This window comes from Helianthus annuus, chromosome 11 (assembly GCF_002127325.2).
Source record: "Helianthus annuus cultivar XRQ/B chromosome 11, HanXRQr2.0-SUNRISE, whole genome shotgun sequence".
In the NCBI taxonomy this organism is placed as follows: Eukaryota; Viridiplantae; Streptophyta; class Magnoliopsida; order Asterales; family Asteraceae; genus Helianthus; species Helianthus annuus.
Window position 1 is genome coordinate 152,712,915 of NC_035443.2, and position 20,010 is coordinate 152,732,924.

Consider the following 20,010-nt stretch of genomic DNA (forward strand, 5'->3'; position numbering starts at 1 on the left):
TAAATTCGAATCGAGTTCAGAGTTTTCAAATAAATTCCATGTTAATTGTTTCTGATTACAAAAAACATACAATGAACTTCTATATTCTGGAAGTTTGAAACTGTAAACAGGTGCGAACGTGCTGCTTAAAGATGCATAAAATTGTGTTGAACATCAACTTCAGAAATCAATCTACAACTATACATGACTATTTTGACCCGTTTGGTTATAATTCATTACATTTTGGCATGTGTGTCTCATTTCACTTTACGTTTCTTTCTATATTTTGACCTTGGGTAAAATATAATGATCAGGTAGAGTTTCAACATGTCTCTTCTTCAAGACATACAAGATATGCTTGCATAATATCCCATATGTTTCAAACTTTGCACATGAACATGTGACATCTATCTCTGAGACATGAAAGTTAACATTTCTCCAATAGTTTTTATCTATATCCAATTGTCCAACCTTATATACGATTTCTTTAGAAGTCTTGCTTATGGTCTCATGAGTTAAATTGAAGGTAGCCTCAGTCCATTCTTTTTTGAATGCATCAAAGAGCTTTCTCGTGTAGCGTGAGCTCGCTTTTACCTCTATCAAATTAACAGAAGAAAGAACTGGCTTGGAGTTCATGGTCTTGAAATCTTCATCTTCTTCGGCAGTCCTTCGAGCCTCAACAGCTTTGTCATACTGTATTACGAACTCATTCAACATGGTCTTGGAATTTACAAATCCATCAAAAAAAGAGTGAATACTCTCGCTTCTTCCGCTTGATGTCATGCCAGCAAAGAAACAATCTTTCAAGTAGGCTTTAGCCCAATATTTGCGTTGGTTATACATCTCCGTTATCCAACTGCCGCTTTGAAAATTATATTTAGCACATAAAACTTCCCAACGAGTTTCAAATTCATCAATTGTATTACTCTTTACCCATTGCTTATGTAACTCTTCAAAGTCACTATATTGAACTTTTAGAGGTCGAAGATGCTCAATCTCATGCTTTTTAATATGCCATGAACAGTAACGATGTTGAGTGTTTGGAAAAACACTTTGTATTGCATTGCAAATAGCTTTATATTGATCTGTAATCATTGCTGATGGATACTTGTTAAACATGCACTTCAAGAAATTTTTAAATAACCATTCAAAAGTATCTTGCTTCTCATTCTCCAATAGTGCACCACCAAAAAGTATTGACTGGCCATGATGATTCACACCGACATAAGGAGCAAATGGCATCTTAAATTTATTTGTCATGTATGTGACATCAAACACAACAACGTCCCCAAACTTTATATATGAGTCTCTAGATCTCCCATCAGCCTAAAAAATATTTCTTGGAGACCCATCTTCAAATAAATCCACAACAAAATATAGGTTACGGTCTTCTAGTAATTTATCTTGGAAATGTTTAATAAGCCCGTAAAACTCCTTACCTTTGTATTCCTTTCGCTGATCGGCTAAGATATCAGAACATTGTTTTGATGTAACATCATTTTCATATGGACCTTTCTTGGTATTTACAACCTTCTTGATTTGACATGGTTTTAACCCAGATTGACCAAGCTCCTACAATATAGCTTTGCAAGTCACTGAACGGTGAAACTTCCCATGAGACCGGTGTTTCATTACTTTGGTTGGAGTAATAGTTAGCGCATGATTATGTGAATCGATAAACTGATCCACAAACCATTTCCCATCTTTACTTTTTGAAATCTGAAGAAACGCTTCGCAGCCGGTTCTTAAGTCTCTACGGCGCTTTTTAACATCTCTTGTAGAACTATTACACTTCAAGTCTTTAAATCCCTGTTTTTTGCATACATATTTTCTCCGATAGGGCTCATTTGTTGTTTTATTTTTAAAAGCTGTATGAATACGTATTCCAAATCCATGTAAAAACACATAGCGATTGTAGAAATCATATGCATCATTAGGTGTCACGACCCCCGACCCGGTTTGACCCGTTTCAGGAGCCGCGAGACAGAAATCCCGTGATATTTATTTATGTGATTTTAGCAGCGGAAATTTTCCATCAGGATCGTTTTAAAGCTAAAAACTTTTCCTGATTATTTTATTTCACAATTCGGGATAAAACCCCGATAATTTACAATAACAAGATTTTACTGAAAAATCTTTATTTTTGCAAAACATATTTCTTTATATTTATTTTATAATGATCCACTACTTTAAGCCTGTACTGCTTCCCAGCACTTTTCCTGAATTACAATAGATCACCTGAAACATGTTTGAAAAAGGTTTTGTCAGCGGGAAATACTGAGTGAATCATTTAGTTTACTAAAATGACTCGTTTATTATAATTTACAGTATTAAGAGTTTTTACATATGTTTCTGATATCTACCAACTACCCACAGTATTTGTCACTCGACCGGATCTGTGACTGTGGTCATATCACCATTGGCTGCCCCAATTAATGACGTATATCACTTAATTTTAGGTTCGCCCACCTAATGTGATTAAAACAGTAGTAATGTGCACAATACCCCACATACTGGCTGTAATTTGGTGATTACATAAACTTAATCACTGTAATTATAATTCTGAAAATAATTTGGAGTATTGTAAAACAGTTGATAAAAAGAGAATGACTCACATTGCAGATTTAACACGGGCGGAATACGATTTAGCCTTGTTAACCTAATTTAATAATAATGCACACAAAACCGGGTTAGTGATCAATACAACAGTTACGATAACTCACGAGATCAAATTCTCACAACGAACGACAAAGTGCAATACTTAAACATCCATCGATTTAACGATGAACGACAAAGTATAACCCTATGTGGGTGGCACTTAAACATCCATTGGATATATTGATCAGTCGGAAAATGAATCGTAATAGCGATCGAGTGATTACCCTGTTTTGCGGCAGCGTTTCGATATTAGGGTGTGTTTTGGGACTGTTCTTGCTATAAGTCGACGTCTACAGAGAGCTCTTACGTTGTTTTCAACACAGAAAGCTACTGCCAAGGTCTGCTATTTATAGTGATTTTTGGGACATGCTTACGGACCGTATGGCTTTTCCCTTTACGGTCCGTAAGGGGTGCAGTCTAATTACATAGGCTAGCTGGGTACGGGACTAGCTTGCATGACTCAACTATTTTCTCAATTTCTACTGTGACAACGAAAATTGTTGATAATTATCAACTAGGGTTTAACCCCCCTGAGTTTTAGGGGCCCTGATCCTGATTCTGATTATTCTGAAATTTTTAGGGTTAGTGCAGAATTACTTGGGTGTCTCAATTAGGGTTTTCTTATTGACTAATTATCATCCTAATTATGGATTTTAATGAGAGTTATTACATCCTCCCCACCTTAAGAAAAATCTCGTCCTCGAGATTCATGAAAATAGATGAGGGTATTTCCGCTTCATTTCTGACTCCAGTTCCCAAGTATATTCTAGTCCTCTCTTTGAATTCCATTTGACTTTCACCAGCACTAGTCGCTTGTGTTTGAGAAACTTGACCTTCCGGTCTTCTATTTGTAAAGGTTTCTCTATGAATTTCAGCTTTTCATTTACCTCCACATCTTGAAGAGGTACTACCAGGGATTCGTCTGATAGACATTTCTTGAGATTGGATACATGAAATACATCATGTACTCCAGCTAGTTCTTCTGGTAGTTGTAAGCGATAAGCTACTGGTCCTATTCATTGGATCACTGGGAATGGTCCAACATATCTTGGACTCAGTTTTCCTTTCTTACCGAATCGAACTACTCCTTTCCAAGGAGATACTTTCAAAAGTACTTTGTCTCCTATCTGGAATTCTAGTGGCTTGCGGCGATTATCTGCATAGCTTTTCTAACGATCTCTGGCTTTCTTCAATCTTTCCTTGATTTGAGTTATCTTGTCAGTGGTTTCTTGTACGATCTCTGGACCTGATAATTGACTTTCTCCTATTTCTGCCCAACAAACGGGAGTTCTGCACTTGCGTCCATACAGTGCTTCGAATGGAGCGGCTTCGATGCTTGAGTGATAACTATTGTTATAGGAGAATTCGATTAATGGTAAATGGTTATCCCAGTTACCACCAAAGTCAATTACACATGCTCGGAGCATGTCTTCTAGAGTTTGAATCGTCCTTTCACTTTGTCCGTCTGTTTGTGGATGATATGCAGTACTTAGATTGAGTCGGGTTCCCATCGCTTCTTGGAAGCTTGTCCAGAAACGGGAAGTGAAACGACTATCTCTATCCGATACGATGGAGAGTGGGACTCCATGTAAGGATACTATTTCATCCACATACAGCTTGGCTAACCTTTCCATGCTAAAAGTTTCTTTCATAGGTAGAAAATGAGCAGATTTGGTTAATCGGTCCATAATTACCCAAATCGCATCATTACCTTTTCTGGTTTTGGGTAACTTAGTAACAAAGTCCATTGTTATGAGTTCCCATTTCCATACAGGCATTTCTAACTGTTGTAGTAGTCCTGAAGGTTTCTGATGTTCGGCTTTAACTTGTGAACAAGTTAGACATTTAGATACGTATTTGGCTATATCCTTTTTCATTCCTATCCACCAGAAATTCTTTCTTAAATCTTGGTACATCTTATTGTTTCCTGGATGTACAGTATACCTAGATTTATGAGTTTCCTCTAAAATCTTTGATCTTAAATTTCCTTGTTTAGGTACCCAAATTCTGCTTTTGTGGAATTTCCAAATTCCATCATTTCCTTGTTCCAATTCCTTTAGGTAACCTTTCATTCCTTCGGCATCTTCCTTGATTGCCGTTTCCTGAATTTCCTTCAATTGTTCCATTAAATCTACTTGTAGATTTATTCTAAGAGCACGGACTCGCCTTTGCTTCTCATGATCCTTACGACGTAAGGCATCTGCGACTACGTTTGCCTTTCCTTCGTGATATTGAATATCACAGTCGTAATCACTCAGGATTTCCATCCATCTTCTTTGCCTCATATTTAACTCTTTTTGCCCAAATATATACCTTAAACTTTTATGATCTGTATAAACAGTAAACTTACTTCCATACAGATAATGTCTCCATATCTTGAGGGCAAAAACTATAGCTCCTAATTCTAAGTCATGAGTCGTATAGTTTTCCTCGTGCTTTTTCAATTGTCTGGAAGCATACGCAATTACCTTCTTGCGTTGCATTAACACACATCCAAATCCTAATTTTGAAGCATCACAATATACTTCAAAATCTTCTGTTCCTTCTGGTAAGGCTAATTTCCATTGCGGTTTGTGGAACCTTCCAATTGGTAATTGCTTCTATCTTAGCAGGATCTACATGAATACCTTCATGATTCACCATGTGTCCTAAGAATTGCACTTCTTGTAGCCAAAATTCACACTTTGAAAATTTGGCATACAATTTTTCTTTTCTTAACAAAGTTAAGAGTGCATGCAAGTGCTGACAATGTTCGTCCTGACTTTTTGAATAAATAAGTATATCGTCTATGAAAACAATTACAAATTTATCCAAATATGGTTTACAGATCCTGTTCATCATGTCCATGAATGCTGCAGGTGCATTAGTTAACCCAAAGGGCATGACTGTAAACTCATAATGTCCATACCTAGTTCTAAAGCAGTTTTAGGTATGTCTTCTTCTTGAACTTTTAATTGATGATATCCGGAGCGCAAGTCTATCTTAGAAAAGTACCTAGCGCCTTGTAATTGATCAAAAAGATCATCAATCCTAGGTAATGGGTATCGATTCTTAATTGTAACCTTGTTCAACTCTCTATAATCGATACACATTCTCATCGATCCATCTTTCTTTTTCACAAACAACACTGGTGCACCCCAAGGGGATGAACTAGGTTGTATAAATCCTTTGCTTAGTAATTCATCTAATTGCTTCTTCAATTCTAGCATTTCGGTAGGAGCTAATCGATAGGGTGCCTTGGCTATCGGTGTAGTTCCTGGAATTAGATGAATTCTGAATTCTACCTCCCTATCTGGTGGTAACCCAGGTAAATCTTCTGGAAATATATCTGGGTATTCTGAGACTACAGGAATTTCCTTAAGTTCCTTACCTTTAGTATTAATGATTACTGAAATCATATATACTATTCCTTGTTTTCGTTCATAATTAGCAACTTTCATTACTGATATGAACTTCAGTGGCTTTCGAGGTTTATCTCCTGTAATCATGATTACTTCTTCAGTAGGTGATTGAATTTCTATGGAGTTTTTATCACAAATGATTTGAGCATGGTTGGCTATTAACCAATCCATTCCTAACACAACATCAAATTCCGCTAATTTCATAGGTAATAGGTTTGCAGCAAATTTATGACCTGAAAGTTCTATTTCTACTTTTTGCAAAACCTGATTGATTTTTACTGAATTCCCATCTGCGGTTTCAACTGTAAAAATCTGCCTAACGGTAGTTAAGGGTAACTTAAGAGCTTGGCAGAATGAAGTATTTATAAAACTTTGGTTTGCACCAGAGTCAAACAATACTTTTGCATAAATGTCGTGAACTAAAAACGTACCGGCTATCACATCCGGGATGAGCTCTGCTTCTTGAGTGGTTAGTTGGAATGCTCTGGCATTCTTCTTAGTAGCTCCTTCGGTCGCCTTGGTTTTGTTGTCTACTGGTTTAACTAACTTAGGACATTCTGTTTTGAAATGTCCGACTTCTCCACAATTGTAACAAATTATGGATTTCTTTCTGCAGTTTTCTTCACGATGTCCTATCGTTTTGCAAAAATTGCAAAGTTTGTTACATTTTCCAAAATGTTTCTTTTTGCAAATTTTGCAGAATGGCAAAGTTGAAGATTGCCCTGCTCCTCTTTTCTTGAAATTACTACTATTACCCACCCTAAATCCTTGGGTAATTTTCTGAGCTAGTTCCTTCTTCCTGTCTTCATCTCTTGTGCGTATCAATTCATCAGTCAGAGTGTTAGCTAATTCTACAGCATCGTCAATAGTGCGAGGTCTCGCAGCCTTAACGATATTGCGAATTTCGCTAATTAATCCCCAAATATAGCGAGAAATGAGTACCGGTTCTGGCGAAGCCAGTGTTGGTACTACTCTAGCATATTCAAAGAATGTCGAAGTATAACCACGACAATCCACACCTAACATCCGATGAGTTAGGAACTTATTTGCCATTTGTTCCTTTTCATACTCAGGACAGAATTTTCTTTCTACAAGATTCTTAAATTCTTCCCAAGTCATAGCATAAGCCCTATTTCTTCCTTTAGCTTGTAACACAGTGTTCCACCATTCCAGTGCTCCTTCTTTAAACAGATTTGATGCGTACATGACCTGATCATCTTTGGCACACTTACTGATTGCAATTACTGCTTCGGTTTTCTCTAACCAACGAAGTGATGCAGTTGCTCCTTCATTGCCTGCAAATTCAGTGGGTTTACAAGCAAGGAATTCTTTGAAAGTGCAACCAGGTGTTGCAGCTTTCAGTTTCTTAGGGAGCGGCGTGTGCTGGGATTCATTATCATGATTAACATGATTATTGCCCCCGTTTATACTATTACTGAAGTTATCTTCAGAAGTACGTTTACTAGGAACGGTATGTTGTGGTTCGATTGGACTTTTTACAGCAGCAACGAATGCTGGAATAGCATTGGCTATCCCTTGAGCAACAATATTTTCAATATCTTGTCTAGTCATATATTGATCCCCTGGATGTTGCTCCGACTGATTAACCTCATTTACCGGTTCATTACCAATATTTGCCATCTGATAATATATATATAATTTTTATTAGTATTTGATAAACAACCATTATACATAAACAATCAGACAATTTACAATACACGTATAGTCAAAACTATCGATTTCTCGATTCCATTTTATATTGGTTATAGTATGCATCAATACACACCAATATTTTACAAAGTTTTATTCGCCGTTATGTTACAGACTGATTTTACTATTTACTTTTACTATTACACAACTATAGTTTTACCATCTTCCTATCTCTCGCCACTTGTCGTTCTAAAAACGCATTTCCCTTTCATCATATTTCCAGGCAATTTGTCCCCCTATCTCCCTGATTCTATTTCCTGCATCCATCAATTCTTCACCATAATGACGAAGTTCCGCCATATTTTCGTTACTCATTGGTGGATTAGGTAGGGGTTCTGGATCGAATTGTGGAAAAAAGGAATAAGGGTCGTTGACAATATTTTGAAATTGCCAATCATTTGTCCACCATTCGTCCATTTCTACAGGTTGGGAGTGGACTATTGGTTCTGGGATTGCTGGTTCAAAGTTCATAGGGAGTGGATTTTCACTAGGATAGGTAAAAACATTCGTATTGACAGGCTGAATAGTTTCACAGCTTGCCAATAGAAAATCTATTTCATCCTGAAAAGTTGTTCCCTGGTTTTGGTTTTGGTTTGAGCTCTCTCCAATTTCTATCTGAGTTGGTCTAGAACCTTGTCCTACTTCCATTTCTATATCTTTAGAATATTCCTCAAACTGTTTTTCCATTTGCCTAGAATCTTTCTTGACTTCAGTTTCCATCTCTTGCTGTTTAGTACTTTCTTTGATTACAATTTCTTTTCCTTTTCCTAAAGGGTTGTTTATTTTAGGAAGTTTCGGGGCTGGCTTTTTCCTACGGATACGACTACCCCATACATAATTCTTTCTTTTCTTTCGTTTTGGCTTTGTCAAAGGTGGAGCATTGAATTCTACAGGTTGTTCCATATCAGCAAAGTATCCAGTGAAATCTTGGGAAACTTCTACATTCACCAGGTAAAGATCGAGGTTCTGAAAGGCTTCAGATATCTCATTCATGCTGTGTAGCATATATGCAAAATGCACAAAAATACTAAGTTAAAACTTTGGAACAAAGTTTAACAAATAACCATCAAAGTTTTATTGCACACTATTTGTACAAAATAACAGGAAAGAACACACTCGGATTTATTTATTTATTTACTGGGAAGTGCTATTACTAGATTTAGGGTTTTTAAAGATTTGCATGTTCTGCTACTGTAGCTAGCATATACAAATTTGCCCATTTCTCATCTAGCTTGTCTTCCCAAGGTGATTTATTGATTAACTCCTGGGTTTCCCTTTTAATCCTCTTTTCTCGGATTTGCTCTTTACTTTTCTTAATAATCATACTCCTTTTTCTAGGAGAAAGCGGTTTCTCATATTGTGCTTTTCGCACAAATATTCCTTCTTCAGGAATTATAGGGAGTTTTGAAGATGAACTTCCCTCTTCATAGACTGACCTATCTAATTTAAGATAGATATCTTGCAGCTTTTTCTTACCCATACTGTAACTAACAAATAATCAGTTTAATAAAACACATAATCACATAATAGTAATCAGGAAAAATTAAGTATCTCTAAATACTTAATTAGCTTAACTCAGTGGCTCTGATACCACCTCATTTTTGTCACGATCCCCGACCCGGTTTGACCCGTTTCAGGAGCCGCGGGACAGAAATCCCGTGATATTTATTTATGTGATTTTAGCAGCGGAAATTTTCCATCAGGATCGTTTTAAAGCTAAAAACTTTTCCCGATTATTTTATTTCACAATTCGGGATAAAACCCCGATAATTTACAATAACAAGATTTTACTGAAAAATCTTTATTTTTACAAAACATATTTCTTTATATTTATTTTATAATGAGCCACTACTTTAAGCCTGTACTGCTTCCCAGCACTTTTCCTGAATTACAATAGATCACCTGAAACATGTTTGAAAAAGGTTTTGTCAGCGGGAAATACTGAGTAAATCATTTAGTTTACTAAAATGACTCGTTTATTATAATTTACAGTATTAAGAGTTTTTACATATGTTTCTGATATCTACCAACTACCCACAGTATTTGTCACTCGACCGGATCTGTGACTGTGGTCATATCACCATTGGCTGCCCCAATGAATGACGTATATCACTTAATTTTAGGTTCGCCCACCTAATGTGATTAAAACAGTAGTAATGTGCACAATACCCCACATACTGGCTGTAATTTGGTGATTACATAAACTTAATCACTGTAATTATAATTCTGAAAATAATTTGGAGTATTGTAAAACAGTTGATAAAAAGAGAATGACTCACATTGCAGATTTAACACGGGCGGAACACGATTTAGCCTTGTTAACCTAATTTAATAATAATGCACACAAAACCGGGTTAGTGATCAATACAACAGTTACGATAACTCACGAGATCAAATTCTCACAACGAACGACAAAGTGCAATACTTAAACATCCATCGATTTAACGATGAACGACAAAGTATAACCCTATGTGGGTGGCACTTAAACATCCATTGGATATATTGATCAGTCGGAAAATGAATCGTAATAGCGATCGAGTGATTACCCTGTTTTGCGGCAGCGTTTCGATATTAGGGTGTGTTTTGGGACTGTTCTTGCTATAAGTCGACGTCTACAGAGAGCTCTTACGTTGTTTTCAACACAGAAAGCTACTGCCAAGGTCTGCTATTTATAGTGATTTTTGGGACATGCTTACGGACCGTATGGCTTTTCCCTTTACGGTCCGTAAGGGGTGCAGTCTAATTACATAGGCTAGCTGGGTACGGGACTAGCTTGCATGACTCAACTATTTTCTCAATTTCTACTGTGACAACGAAAATTGTTGATAATTATCAACTAGGGTTTAACCCCCCTGAGTTTTAGGGGCCCTGATCCTGATTCTGATTATTCTGAAATTTTTAGGGTTAGTGCAGAATTACTTGGGTGTCTCAATTAGGGTTTTCTTATTGACTAATTATCATCCTAATTATGGATTTTAATGAGAGTTATTACATCCTCCCCACCTTAAGAAAAATCTCGTCCTCGAGATTCATGAAAATAGATGAGGGTATTTCCGCTTCATTTCTGACTCCAGTTCCCAAGTATATTCTAGTCCTCTCTTTGAATTCCATTTGACTTTCACCAGCACTAGTCGCTTGTGTTTGAGAAACTTGACCTTCCGGTCTTCTATTTGTAAGGGTTTCTCTATGAATTTCAGCTTTTCATTTACCTCCACATCTTGAAGAGGTACTACCAGGGATTCGTCTGATAGACATTTCTTGAGATTGGATACATGAAATACATCATGTACTCCAGCTAGTTCTTCTGGTAGTTGTAAGCGATAAGCTACTGGTCCTATTCGTTGGATCACTGGGAATGGTCCAACATATCTTGGACTCAGTTTTCCTTTCTTACCGAATCGTACTACTCCTTTCCAAGGAGATACTTTCAAAAGTACTTTGTCTCCTATCTGGAATTCTAGTGGCTTGCGGCGATTATCTGCATAGCTTTTCTAACGATCTCTGGCTTTCTTCAATCTTTCCTTGATTTGAGTTATCTTGTCAGTGGTTTCTTGTACGATCTCTGGACCTGATAATTGACTTTCTCCTATTTCTGCCCAACAAACGGGAGTTCTGCACTTGCGTCCATACAGTGCTTCGAATGGAGCGGCTTCGATGCTTGAGTGATAACTATTGTTATAGGAGAATTCGATTAATGGTAAATGGTTATCCCAGTTACCACCAAAGTCAATTACACATGCTCGGAGCATGTCTTCTAGAGTTTGAATCGTCCTTTCACTTTGTCCGTCTGTTTGTGGATGATATGCAGTACTTAGATTGAGTCGGGTTCCCATCGCTTCTTGGAAGCTTGTCCAGAAACGGGAAGTGAAACGACTATCTCTATCCGATACGATGGAGAGTGAGACTCCATGTAAGGATACTATTTCATCCACATACAGCTTGGCTAACCTTTCCATGCTAAAAGTTTCTTTCATAGGTAGAAAATGAGCAGATTTGGTTAATCGGTCCATAATTACCCAAATCGCATCATTACCTTTTCTGGTTTTGGGTAACTTAGTAACAAAGTCCATTGTTATGAGTTCCCATTTCCATACAGGCATTTCTAACTGTTGTAGTAGTCCTGAAGGTTTCTGATGTTCGGCTTTAACTTGTGAACAAGTTAGACATTTAGATACGTATTTGGCTATATCCTTTTTCATTCCTATCCACCAGAAATTCTTTCTTAAATCTTGGTACATCTTATTGTTTCCTGGATGTACAGTATACCTAGATTTATGAGTTTCCTCTAAAATCTTTGATCTTAAATTTCCTTGTTTAGGTACCCAAATTCTGCTTTTGTGGAATTTCCAAATTCCATCATTTCCTTGTTCCAATTCCTTTAGGTAACCTTTCATTCCTTCGGCATCTTCCTTGATTGCCGTTTCCTGAATTTCCTTCAATTGTTCCATTAAATCTACTTGTAGATTTATTCTAAGAGCACGGACTCGCCTTTGCTTCTCATGATCCTTACGACTTAAGGCATCTGCGACTACGTTTGCCTTTCCTTCGTGATATTGAATATCACAGTCGTAATCACTCAGGATTTCCATCCATCTTCTTTGCCTCATATTTAACTCTTTTTGCCCAAATATATACCTTAAACTTTTATGATCTGTATAAACAGTAAACTTACTTCCATACAGATAATGTCTCCATATCTTGAGGGCAAAAACTATAGCTCCTAATTCTAAGTCATGAGTCGTATAGTTTTCCTCGTGCTTTTTCAATTGTCTGGAAGCATACGCAATTACCTTCTTGCGTTGCATTAACACACATCCAAATCCTAATTTTGAAGCATCACAATATACTTCAAAATCTTCTGTTCCTTCTGGTAAGGCTAATTTCCATTGCGGTTTGTGGAACCTTCCAATTGGTAATTGCTTCTATCTTAGCAGGATCTACATGAATACCTTCATGATTCACCATGTGTCCTAAGAATTGCACTTCTTGTAGCCAAAATTCACACTTTGAAAATTTGGCATACAATTTTTCTTTTCTTAACAAAGTTAAGAGTGCATGCAAGTGCTGACAATGTTCGTCCTGACTTTTTGAATAAATAAGTATATCGTCTATGAAAACAATTACAAATTTATCCAAATATGGTTTACAGATCCTGTTCATCATGTCCATGAATGCTGCAGGTGCATTAGTTAACCCAAAGGGCATGACTGTAAACTCATAATGTCCATACCTAGTTCTAAAGCAGTTTTAGGTATGTCTTCTTCTTGAACTTTTAATTGATGATATCCGGAGCGCAAGTCTATCTTAGAAAAGTACCTAGCGCCTTGTAATTGATCAAAAAGATCATCAATCCTAGGTAATGGGTATCGATTCTTAATTGTAACCTTGTTCAACTCTCTATAATCGATACACATTCTCATCGATCCATCTTTCTTTTTCACAAACAACACTGGTGCACCCCAAGGGGATGAACTAGGTTGTATAAATCCTTTGCTTAGTAATTCATCTAATTGCTTCTTCAATTCTAGCATTTCGGTAGGAGCTAATCGATAGGGTGCCTTGGCTATCGGTGTAGTTCCTGGAATTAGATGAATTCTGAATTCTACCTCCCTATCTGGTGGTAACCCAGGTAAATCTTCTGGAAATATATCTGGGTATTCTGAGACTACAGGAATTTCCTTAAGTTCCTTACCTTTAGTATTAATGATTACTGAAATCATATATACTATTCCTTGTTTTCGTTCATAATTAGCAACTTTCATTACTGATATGAACTTCAGTGGCTTTCGAGGTTTATCTCCTGTAATCATGATTACTTCTTCAGTAGGTGATTGAATTTCTATGGAGTTTTTATCACAAATGATTTGAGCATGGTTGGCTATTAACCAATCCATTCCTAACACAACATCAAATTCCGCTAATTTCATAGGTAATAGGTTTGCAGCAAATTTATGACCTGAAAGTTCTATTTCTACTTTTTGCAAAACCTGATTGATTTTTACTGAATTCCCATCTGCGGTTTCAACTGTAAAAATCTGCCTAACGGTAGTTAAGGGTAACTTAAGAGCTTGGCAGAATGAAGTATTTATAAAACTTTGGTTTGCACCAGAGTCAAACAATACTTTTGCATAAATGTCGTGAACTAAAAACGTACCGGCTATCACATCCGGGATGAGCTCTGCTTCTTGAGTGGTTAGTTGGAATGCTCTGGCATTCTTCTTAGTAGCTCCTTCGGTCGCCTTGGTTTTGTTGTCTACTGGTTTAACTAACTTAGGACATTCTGTTTTGAAATGTCCGACTTCTCCACAATTGTAACAAATTATGGATTTCTTTCTGCAGTTTTCTTCACGATGTCCTATCGTTTTGCAAAAATTGCAAAGTTTGTTACATTTTCCAAAATGTTTCTTTTTGCAAATTTTGCAGAATGGCAAAGTTGAAGATTGCCCTGCTCCTCTTTTCTTGAAATTACTACTATTACCCACCCTAAATCCTTGGGTAATTTTCTGAGCTAGTTCCTTCTTCCTGTCTTCATCTCTTGTGCGTATCAATTCATCAGTCAGAGTGTTAGCTAATTCTACAGCATCGTCAATAGTGCGAGGTCTCGCAGCCTTAACGATATTGCGAATTTCGCTAATTAATCCCCAAATATAGCGAGAAATGAGTACCGGTTCTGGCGAAGCCAGTGTTGGTACTACTCTAGCATATTCAAAGAATGTCGAAGTATAACCACGACAATCCACACCTAACATCCGATGAGTTAGGAACTTATTTGCCATTTGTTCCTTTTCATACTCAGGACAGAATTTTCTTTCTACAAGATTCTTAAATTCTTCCCAAGTCATAGCATAAGCCCTATTTCTTCCTTTAGCTTGTAACACAGTGTTCCACCATTCCAGTGCTCCTTCTTTAAACAGATTTGATGCGTACATGACCTGATCATCTTTGGCACACTTACTGATTGCAATTACTGCTTCGGTTTTCTCTAACCAACGCAGTGATGCAGTTGCTCCTTCATTGCCTGCAAATTCAGTGGGTTTACAAGCAAGGAATTCTTTGAAAGTGCAACCAGGTGTTGCAGCTTTCAGTTTCTTAGGGAGCGGCGTGTGCTGGGATTCATTATCATGATTAACATGATTATTGCCCCCGTTTATACTATTACTGAAGTTATCTTCAGAAGTACGTTTACTAGGAACGGTATGTTGTGGTTCGATTGGACTTTTTACAGCAGCAACGAATGCTGGAATAGCATTGGCTATCCCTTGAGCAACAATATTTTCAATATCTTGTCTAGTCATATATTGATCCCCTGGATGTTGCTCCGACTGATTAACCTCATTTACCGGTTCATTACCAATATTTGCCATCTGATAATATATATATAATTTTTATTAGTATTTGATAAACAACAATTATACATAAACAATCAGACAATTTACAATACACGTATAGTCAAAACTATCGATTTCTCGATTCCATTTTATATTGGTTATAGTATGCATCAATACACACCAATATTTTACAAAGTTTTATTCGCCGTTATGTTACAGACTGATTTTACTATTTACTTTTACTATTACACAACTATAGTTTTACCATCTTCCTATCTCTCGCCACTTGTCGTTCTAAAAACGCATTTCCCTTTCATCATATTTCCAGGCAATTTGTCCCCCTATCTCCCTGATTCTATTTCCTGCATCCATCAATTCTTCACCATAATGACGAAGTTCCGCCATATTTTCGTTACTCATTGGTGGATTAGGTAGGGGTTCTGGATCGAATTGTGGAAAAAAGGAATAAGGGTCGTTGACAATATTTTGAAATTGCCAATCATTTGTCCACCATTCGTCCATTTCTACAGGTTGGGAGTGGACTATTGGTTCTGGGATTGCTGGTTCAAAGTTCATAGGGAGTGGATTTTCACTAGGATAGGTAAAAACATTCGTATTGACAGGCTGAATAGTTTCACAGCTTGCCAATAGAAAATCTATTTCATCCTGAAAAGTTGTTCCCTGGTTTTGGTTTTGGTTTGAGCTCTCTCCAATTTCTATCTGAGTTGGTCTAGAACCTTGTCCTACTTCCATTTCTATATCTTTAGAATATTCCTCAAACTGTTTTTCCATTTGCCTAGAATCTTTCTTGACTTCAGTTTCCATCTCTTGCTGTTTAGTACTTTCTTTGATTACAATTTCTTTTCCTTTTCCTAAAGGGTTGTTTATTTTAGGAAGTTTCGGGGCTGGCTTTTTCCTACGGATACGACTACCCCATACATAATTCTTTCTTTTCTTTCGTTTTGGCTTTGTCAAAGGTGGAGCATTGAATTCTACAGGTTGTTCCATATCAGCAAAGTATCCAGTGAAATCTTGGGAAACTTCTACATTCACCAGGTAAAGATCGAGGTTCTGAAAGGCTTCAGATATCTCATTCATGCTGTGTAGCATATATGCAAAATGCACAAAAATACTAAGTTAAAACTTTGGAACAAAGTTTAACAAATAACCATCAAAGTTTTATTGCACACTATTTGTACAAAATAACAGGAAAGAACACACTCGGATTTATTTATTTATTTACTGGGAAGTGCTATTACTAGATTTAGGGTTTTTAAAGATTTGCATGTTCTGCTACTGTAGCTAGCATATACAAATTTGCCCATTTCTCATCTAGCTTGTCTTCCCAAGGTGATTTATTGATTAACTCCTGGGTTTCCCTTTTAATCCTCTTTTCTCGGATTTGCTCTTTACTTTTCTTAATAATCATACTCCTTTTTCTAGGAGAAAGCGGTTTCTCATATTGTGCTTTTCGCACAAATATTCCTTCTTCAGGAATTATAGGGAGTTTTGAAGATGAACTTCCCTCTTCATAGACTGACCTATCTAATTTAAGATAGATATCTTGCAGCTTTTTCTTACCCATACTGTAACTAACAAATAATCAGTTTAATAAAACACATAATCACATAATAGTAATCAGGAAAAATTAAGTATCTCTAAATACTTAATTAGCTTAACTCAGTGGCTCTGATACCACCTCATTTTTGTCACGACCCCCGACCCGGTTTGACCCGTTTCAGGAGCCGCGGGACAGAAATCCCGTGATATTTATTTATGTGATTTTAGCAGCGGAAATTTTCCATCAGGATCGTTTTAAAGCTAAAAACTTTTCCCGATTATTTTATTTCACAATTCGGGATAAAACCCCGATAATTTACAATAACAAGATTTTACTGAAAAATCTTTATTTTTACAAAACATATTTCTTTATATTTATTTTATAATGAGCCACTACTTTAAGCCTGTACTGCTTCCCAGCACTTTTCCTGAATTACAATAGATCACCTGAAACATGTTTGAAAAAGGTTTTGTCAGCGGGAAATACTGAGTGAATCATTTAGTTTACTAAAATGACTCGTTTATTATAATTTACAGTATTAAGAGTTTTTACATATGTTTCTGATATCTACCAACTACCCACAGTATTTGTCACTCGACCGGATCTGTGACTGTGGTCATATCACCATTGGCTGCCCCAATGAATGACGTATATCACTTAATTTTAGGTTCGCCCACCTAATGTGATTAAAACAGTAGTAATGTGCACAATACCCCACATACTGGCTGTAATTTGGTGATTACATAAACTTAATCACTGTAATTATAATTCTGAAAATAATTTGGAGTATTGTAAAACAGTTGATAAAAAGAGAATGACTCACATTGCAGATTTAACACGGGCGGAACACGATTTAGCCTTGTTAACCTAATTTAATAATAATGCACACAAAACTGGGTTAGTGATCAATACAGCAGTTACGATAACTCACGAGATCAAATTCTCACAACGAACGACAAAGTGCAATACTTAAACATCCATCGATTTAACGACGAACGACAAAGTATAACCCTATGTGGGTGGTACTTAAACATCCATTGGATATATTGATCAGTCGGAAAATGAATCGTAATAGCGATCGAGTGATTACCCTGTTTTGCGGCAGCGTTTCGATATTAGGGTGTGTTTTGGGACTGTTCTTGCTATAAGTCGACATCTACAGAGAGTTCTTATGTCGTTTTCAACACAGAAAGCTACTGCCAAGGTCTGCTATTTATAGTGATTTTTGGGACATGCTTACGGACCGTATGGCTTTTCCCCTTACGGTCCGTAAGGGGTGCAGTCTAATTACATAGGCTAGCTGGGTACGGGACTAGCTTGCATGACTCAACTATTTTCTCAATTTCTACTGTGACAACGAAAATTGTTGATAATTATCAACTAGGGTTTAACCCCCCTGAGTTTTAGGGGCCCTGATCCTGATTCCGATTATTCTGAAATTTTTAGGGTTAGTGCAGAATTACTTGGGTGTCTCAATTAGGGTTTTCTTATTGACTAATTATTATCCTAATTATGGATTTTAATGAGAGTTATTACATTAGGAGTATCAAAAACCTTTCTGATTACATCGTTATCATTAACATCTTTTTCATCAGACCCGAGATCCATGTCTGCATCGTTTGGTTTCTCTGTTTCAAAATCTGAATCGTTATCGACTACCAAATATCCTTTTGCATCAATATCATCAATTAAATTTGTTTCAGAAGCCTCATTTTCTTCCTTCTGTGACTAACCTTCTAAATCCATTGTGTTTTATCTGTAATGTATTAATCAAAAGATTTATTTAGTTCACTATAGCGAATCACTAATGCGAATAGAATAAGAACAACTAAGAACAAGGCACATTATTTTTTTTACATGGAGCAACATATATATATTTTTTTAAATTGATGGTGGATGTAGATATCACTTTATTCATGATAATTGTGTATATCCAGTTCTACTTAATCAACATATCTCACGAATTCATGATGAAACTCTATAACAGGTCCGTAATCACCTCTTCGATACATAATTGCTTTAGAATTAAAAAATTTAGAAATGTGGGGTTTGTAAAATATAGATAAAGATATGAAAGAGATGTGAGGTTTGTATGTAAAAATGTAAATTTGTTGTTTATATAAGTTTTAAAATTAAGCAGATTTTTTTTTCTAATAGTATTTCTCCCCCTTTGACGCTCGTGGTTAGCCTGAAGCCCTAACCCAAGCCCTTTTTGGCGCCCGTGAGTGGTGGTGTTCGCGGGTGGCATCCTGCCACGTGACCCTTTCCACGCCCCGTAACACATGCCCTTAAAGTTGTAATGTAGAAGTCATTTATTATGTTTTTTTCTTACGGTCATATACTGTTGAGAAAAGTAACATTTCAGTTATAACCACTGATGAGTATTAATAAATAAGCAAACCACTGTTTGAGACTAAACAAGACAAACAGCTGATAGCATTCTAAGCACTGCTTGTGTTCAAACACTGATGGTGGTTAACAACTGATAGCAACAACTGATGACGGTAAACAGCTGCTGCTGAAATAAGCAGTATATAGTGAATCAGTGGTTTAACTTGCTGTTGTGTAGTAAGTCAGTGGTTGATGTGTTGAAGAGTAGTTGCTTAGATATAAGGTCTGATACTTACATTCTTGTAAGTTCAGGGGGTGTTTGTGAAAATTCTTACAACGGATAGTTGTAACTGAATTTGGTAGTTTAGTATAAATAGGGGTTTGCAGTAGGTTGTAAATAGTTCATTACTTCAAGTTCGTTGTAATTTCTTTTCTTGTAATTCATTTTCGTATTCAATAAGATTCAATCGTTAATCATTGATTCTCTGGGTCAATTTCTGGGTTGTTTTTCTAACAAGTGGTATCAGAGCCATTGGTGGCTCGATTAGAAGAAATTGACGTTCAATTCCGCAATCAGAGATCAAAGATGGTGTCAACGAAGTTTGAATTGGAGAAGTTTGATGGGAGGAATGATTTCAGTCTATGGCGTGTGAAGATGAGGGCTCTTCTGGTTCATAATGGTGTGGTAGATGCGCTGAAAGGAGAAGATAAACTTCCTGAAGGCTTAACTGATAAAGAAAAGAAGGATATGCTCGAGAAGGCTCATAGTGCAATCATATGGAGTCTTGGTGATCGAGTTCTTCGTGAAGTATCAAAGGAGACGTCTGCTGCGGGGATTTGGGCAAAGTTGGAGTCATTGTATATGACTAAATCTTTGGCAAATCGGCTGTATTTGAAGAAGAGGTTGTATACATTTCACATGTCATCTGGAAAGAGTCTTGAAGATCATACAGATGAATTCAACAAGTTGATCTTGGATCTTGAAAATATAGAGGTGGTGTTGGATGATGAAGATCAGGCCATAATATTTCTCACTTCTTTA

At 36.7% G+C, this 20,010-nt stretch overlaps 2 protein-coding genes across 2 annotated transcripts; both read right to left on the reverse strand.

Moving 5' to 3' along the window:
- Positions 1–258: 258 nt before the first annotated feature.
- Positions 259–1,221, reverse strand: LOC110888614 (protein FAR1-RELATED SEQUENCE 5-like). Its single transcript, XM_022136133.1, has one exon. The coding sequence runs from the start codon at positions 1,219–1,221 to the stop codon at positions 259–261; it is 963 nt and encodes a 320-aa protein (XP_021991825.1).
- Positions 1,222–1,305: 84 nt separating this feature from the next.
- On the reverse strand, positions 1,306–18,383 carry LOC110888613 (protein FAR1-RELATED SEQUENCE 7-like). The gene is made up of 4 exons (XM_022136132.1): positions 18,371–18,383; positions 18,174–18,304; positions 1,615–1,788; positions 1,306–1,551 (listed from the first exon to the last, which is right to left on the reverse strand). The coding sequence occupies exons 1-4, from the start codon at positions 18,381–18,383 to the stop codon at positions 1,306–1,308; spliced, it is 564 nt and encodes a 187-aa protein (XP_021991824.1).
- Positions 18,384–20,010: the final 1,627 nt, after the last annotated feature.

Excerpts from the sequence above, each read along its gene's own strand:
- LOC110888614 (XM_022136133.1), bottom strand. The coding sequence starts at position 1,221 with ATGCCATTTGCTCCTTATGTCGGTGTGAATCATCATGGCCAGTCAATA.
- LOC110888613 (XM_022136132.1), bottom strand. Across the intron at positions 1,789-18,173 it reads AGGTTTTTGATACTCCTAAT|GGATTTAAAGACTTGAAGTG; the intron begins GTAATAACTCTC and ends TGCAAAAAACAG. Across the intron at positions 1,552-1,614 it reads TAACTATTACTCCAACCAAA|GAGCTTGGTCAATCTGGGTT; the intron begins GTAATGAAACAC and ends GCTATATTGTAG.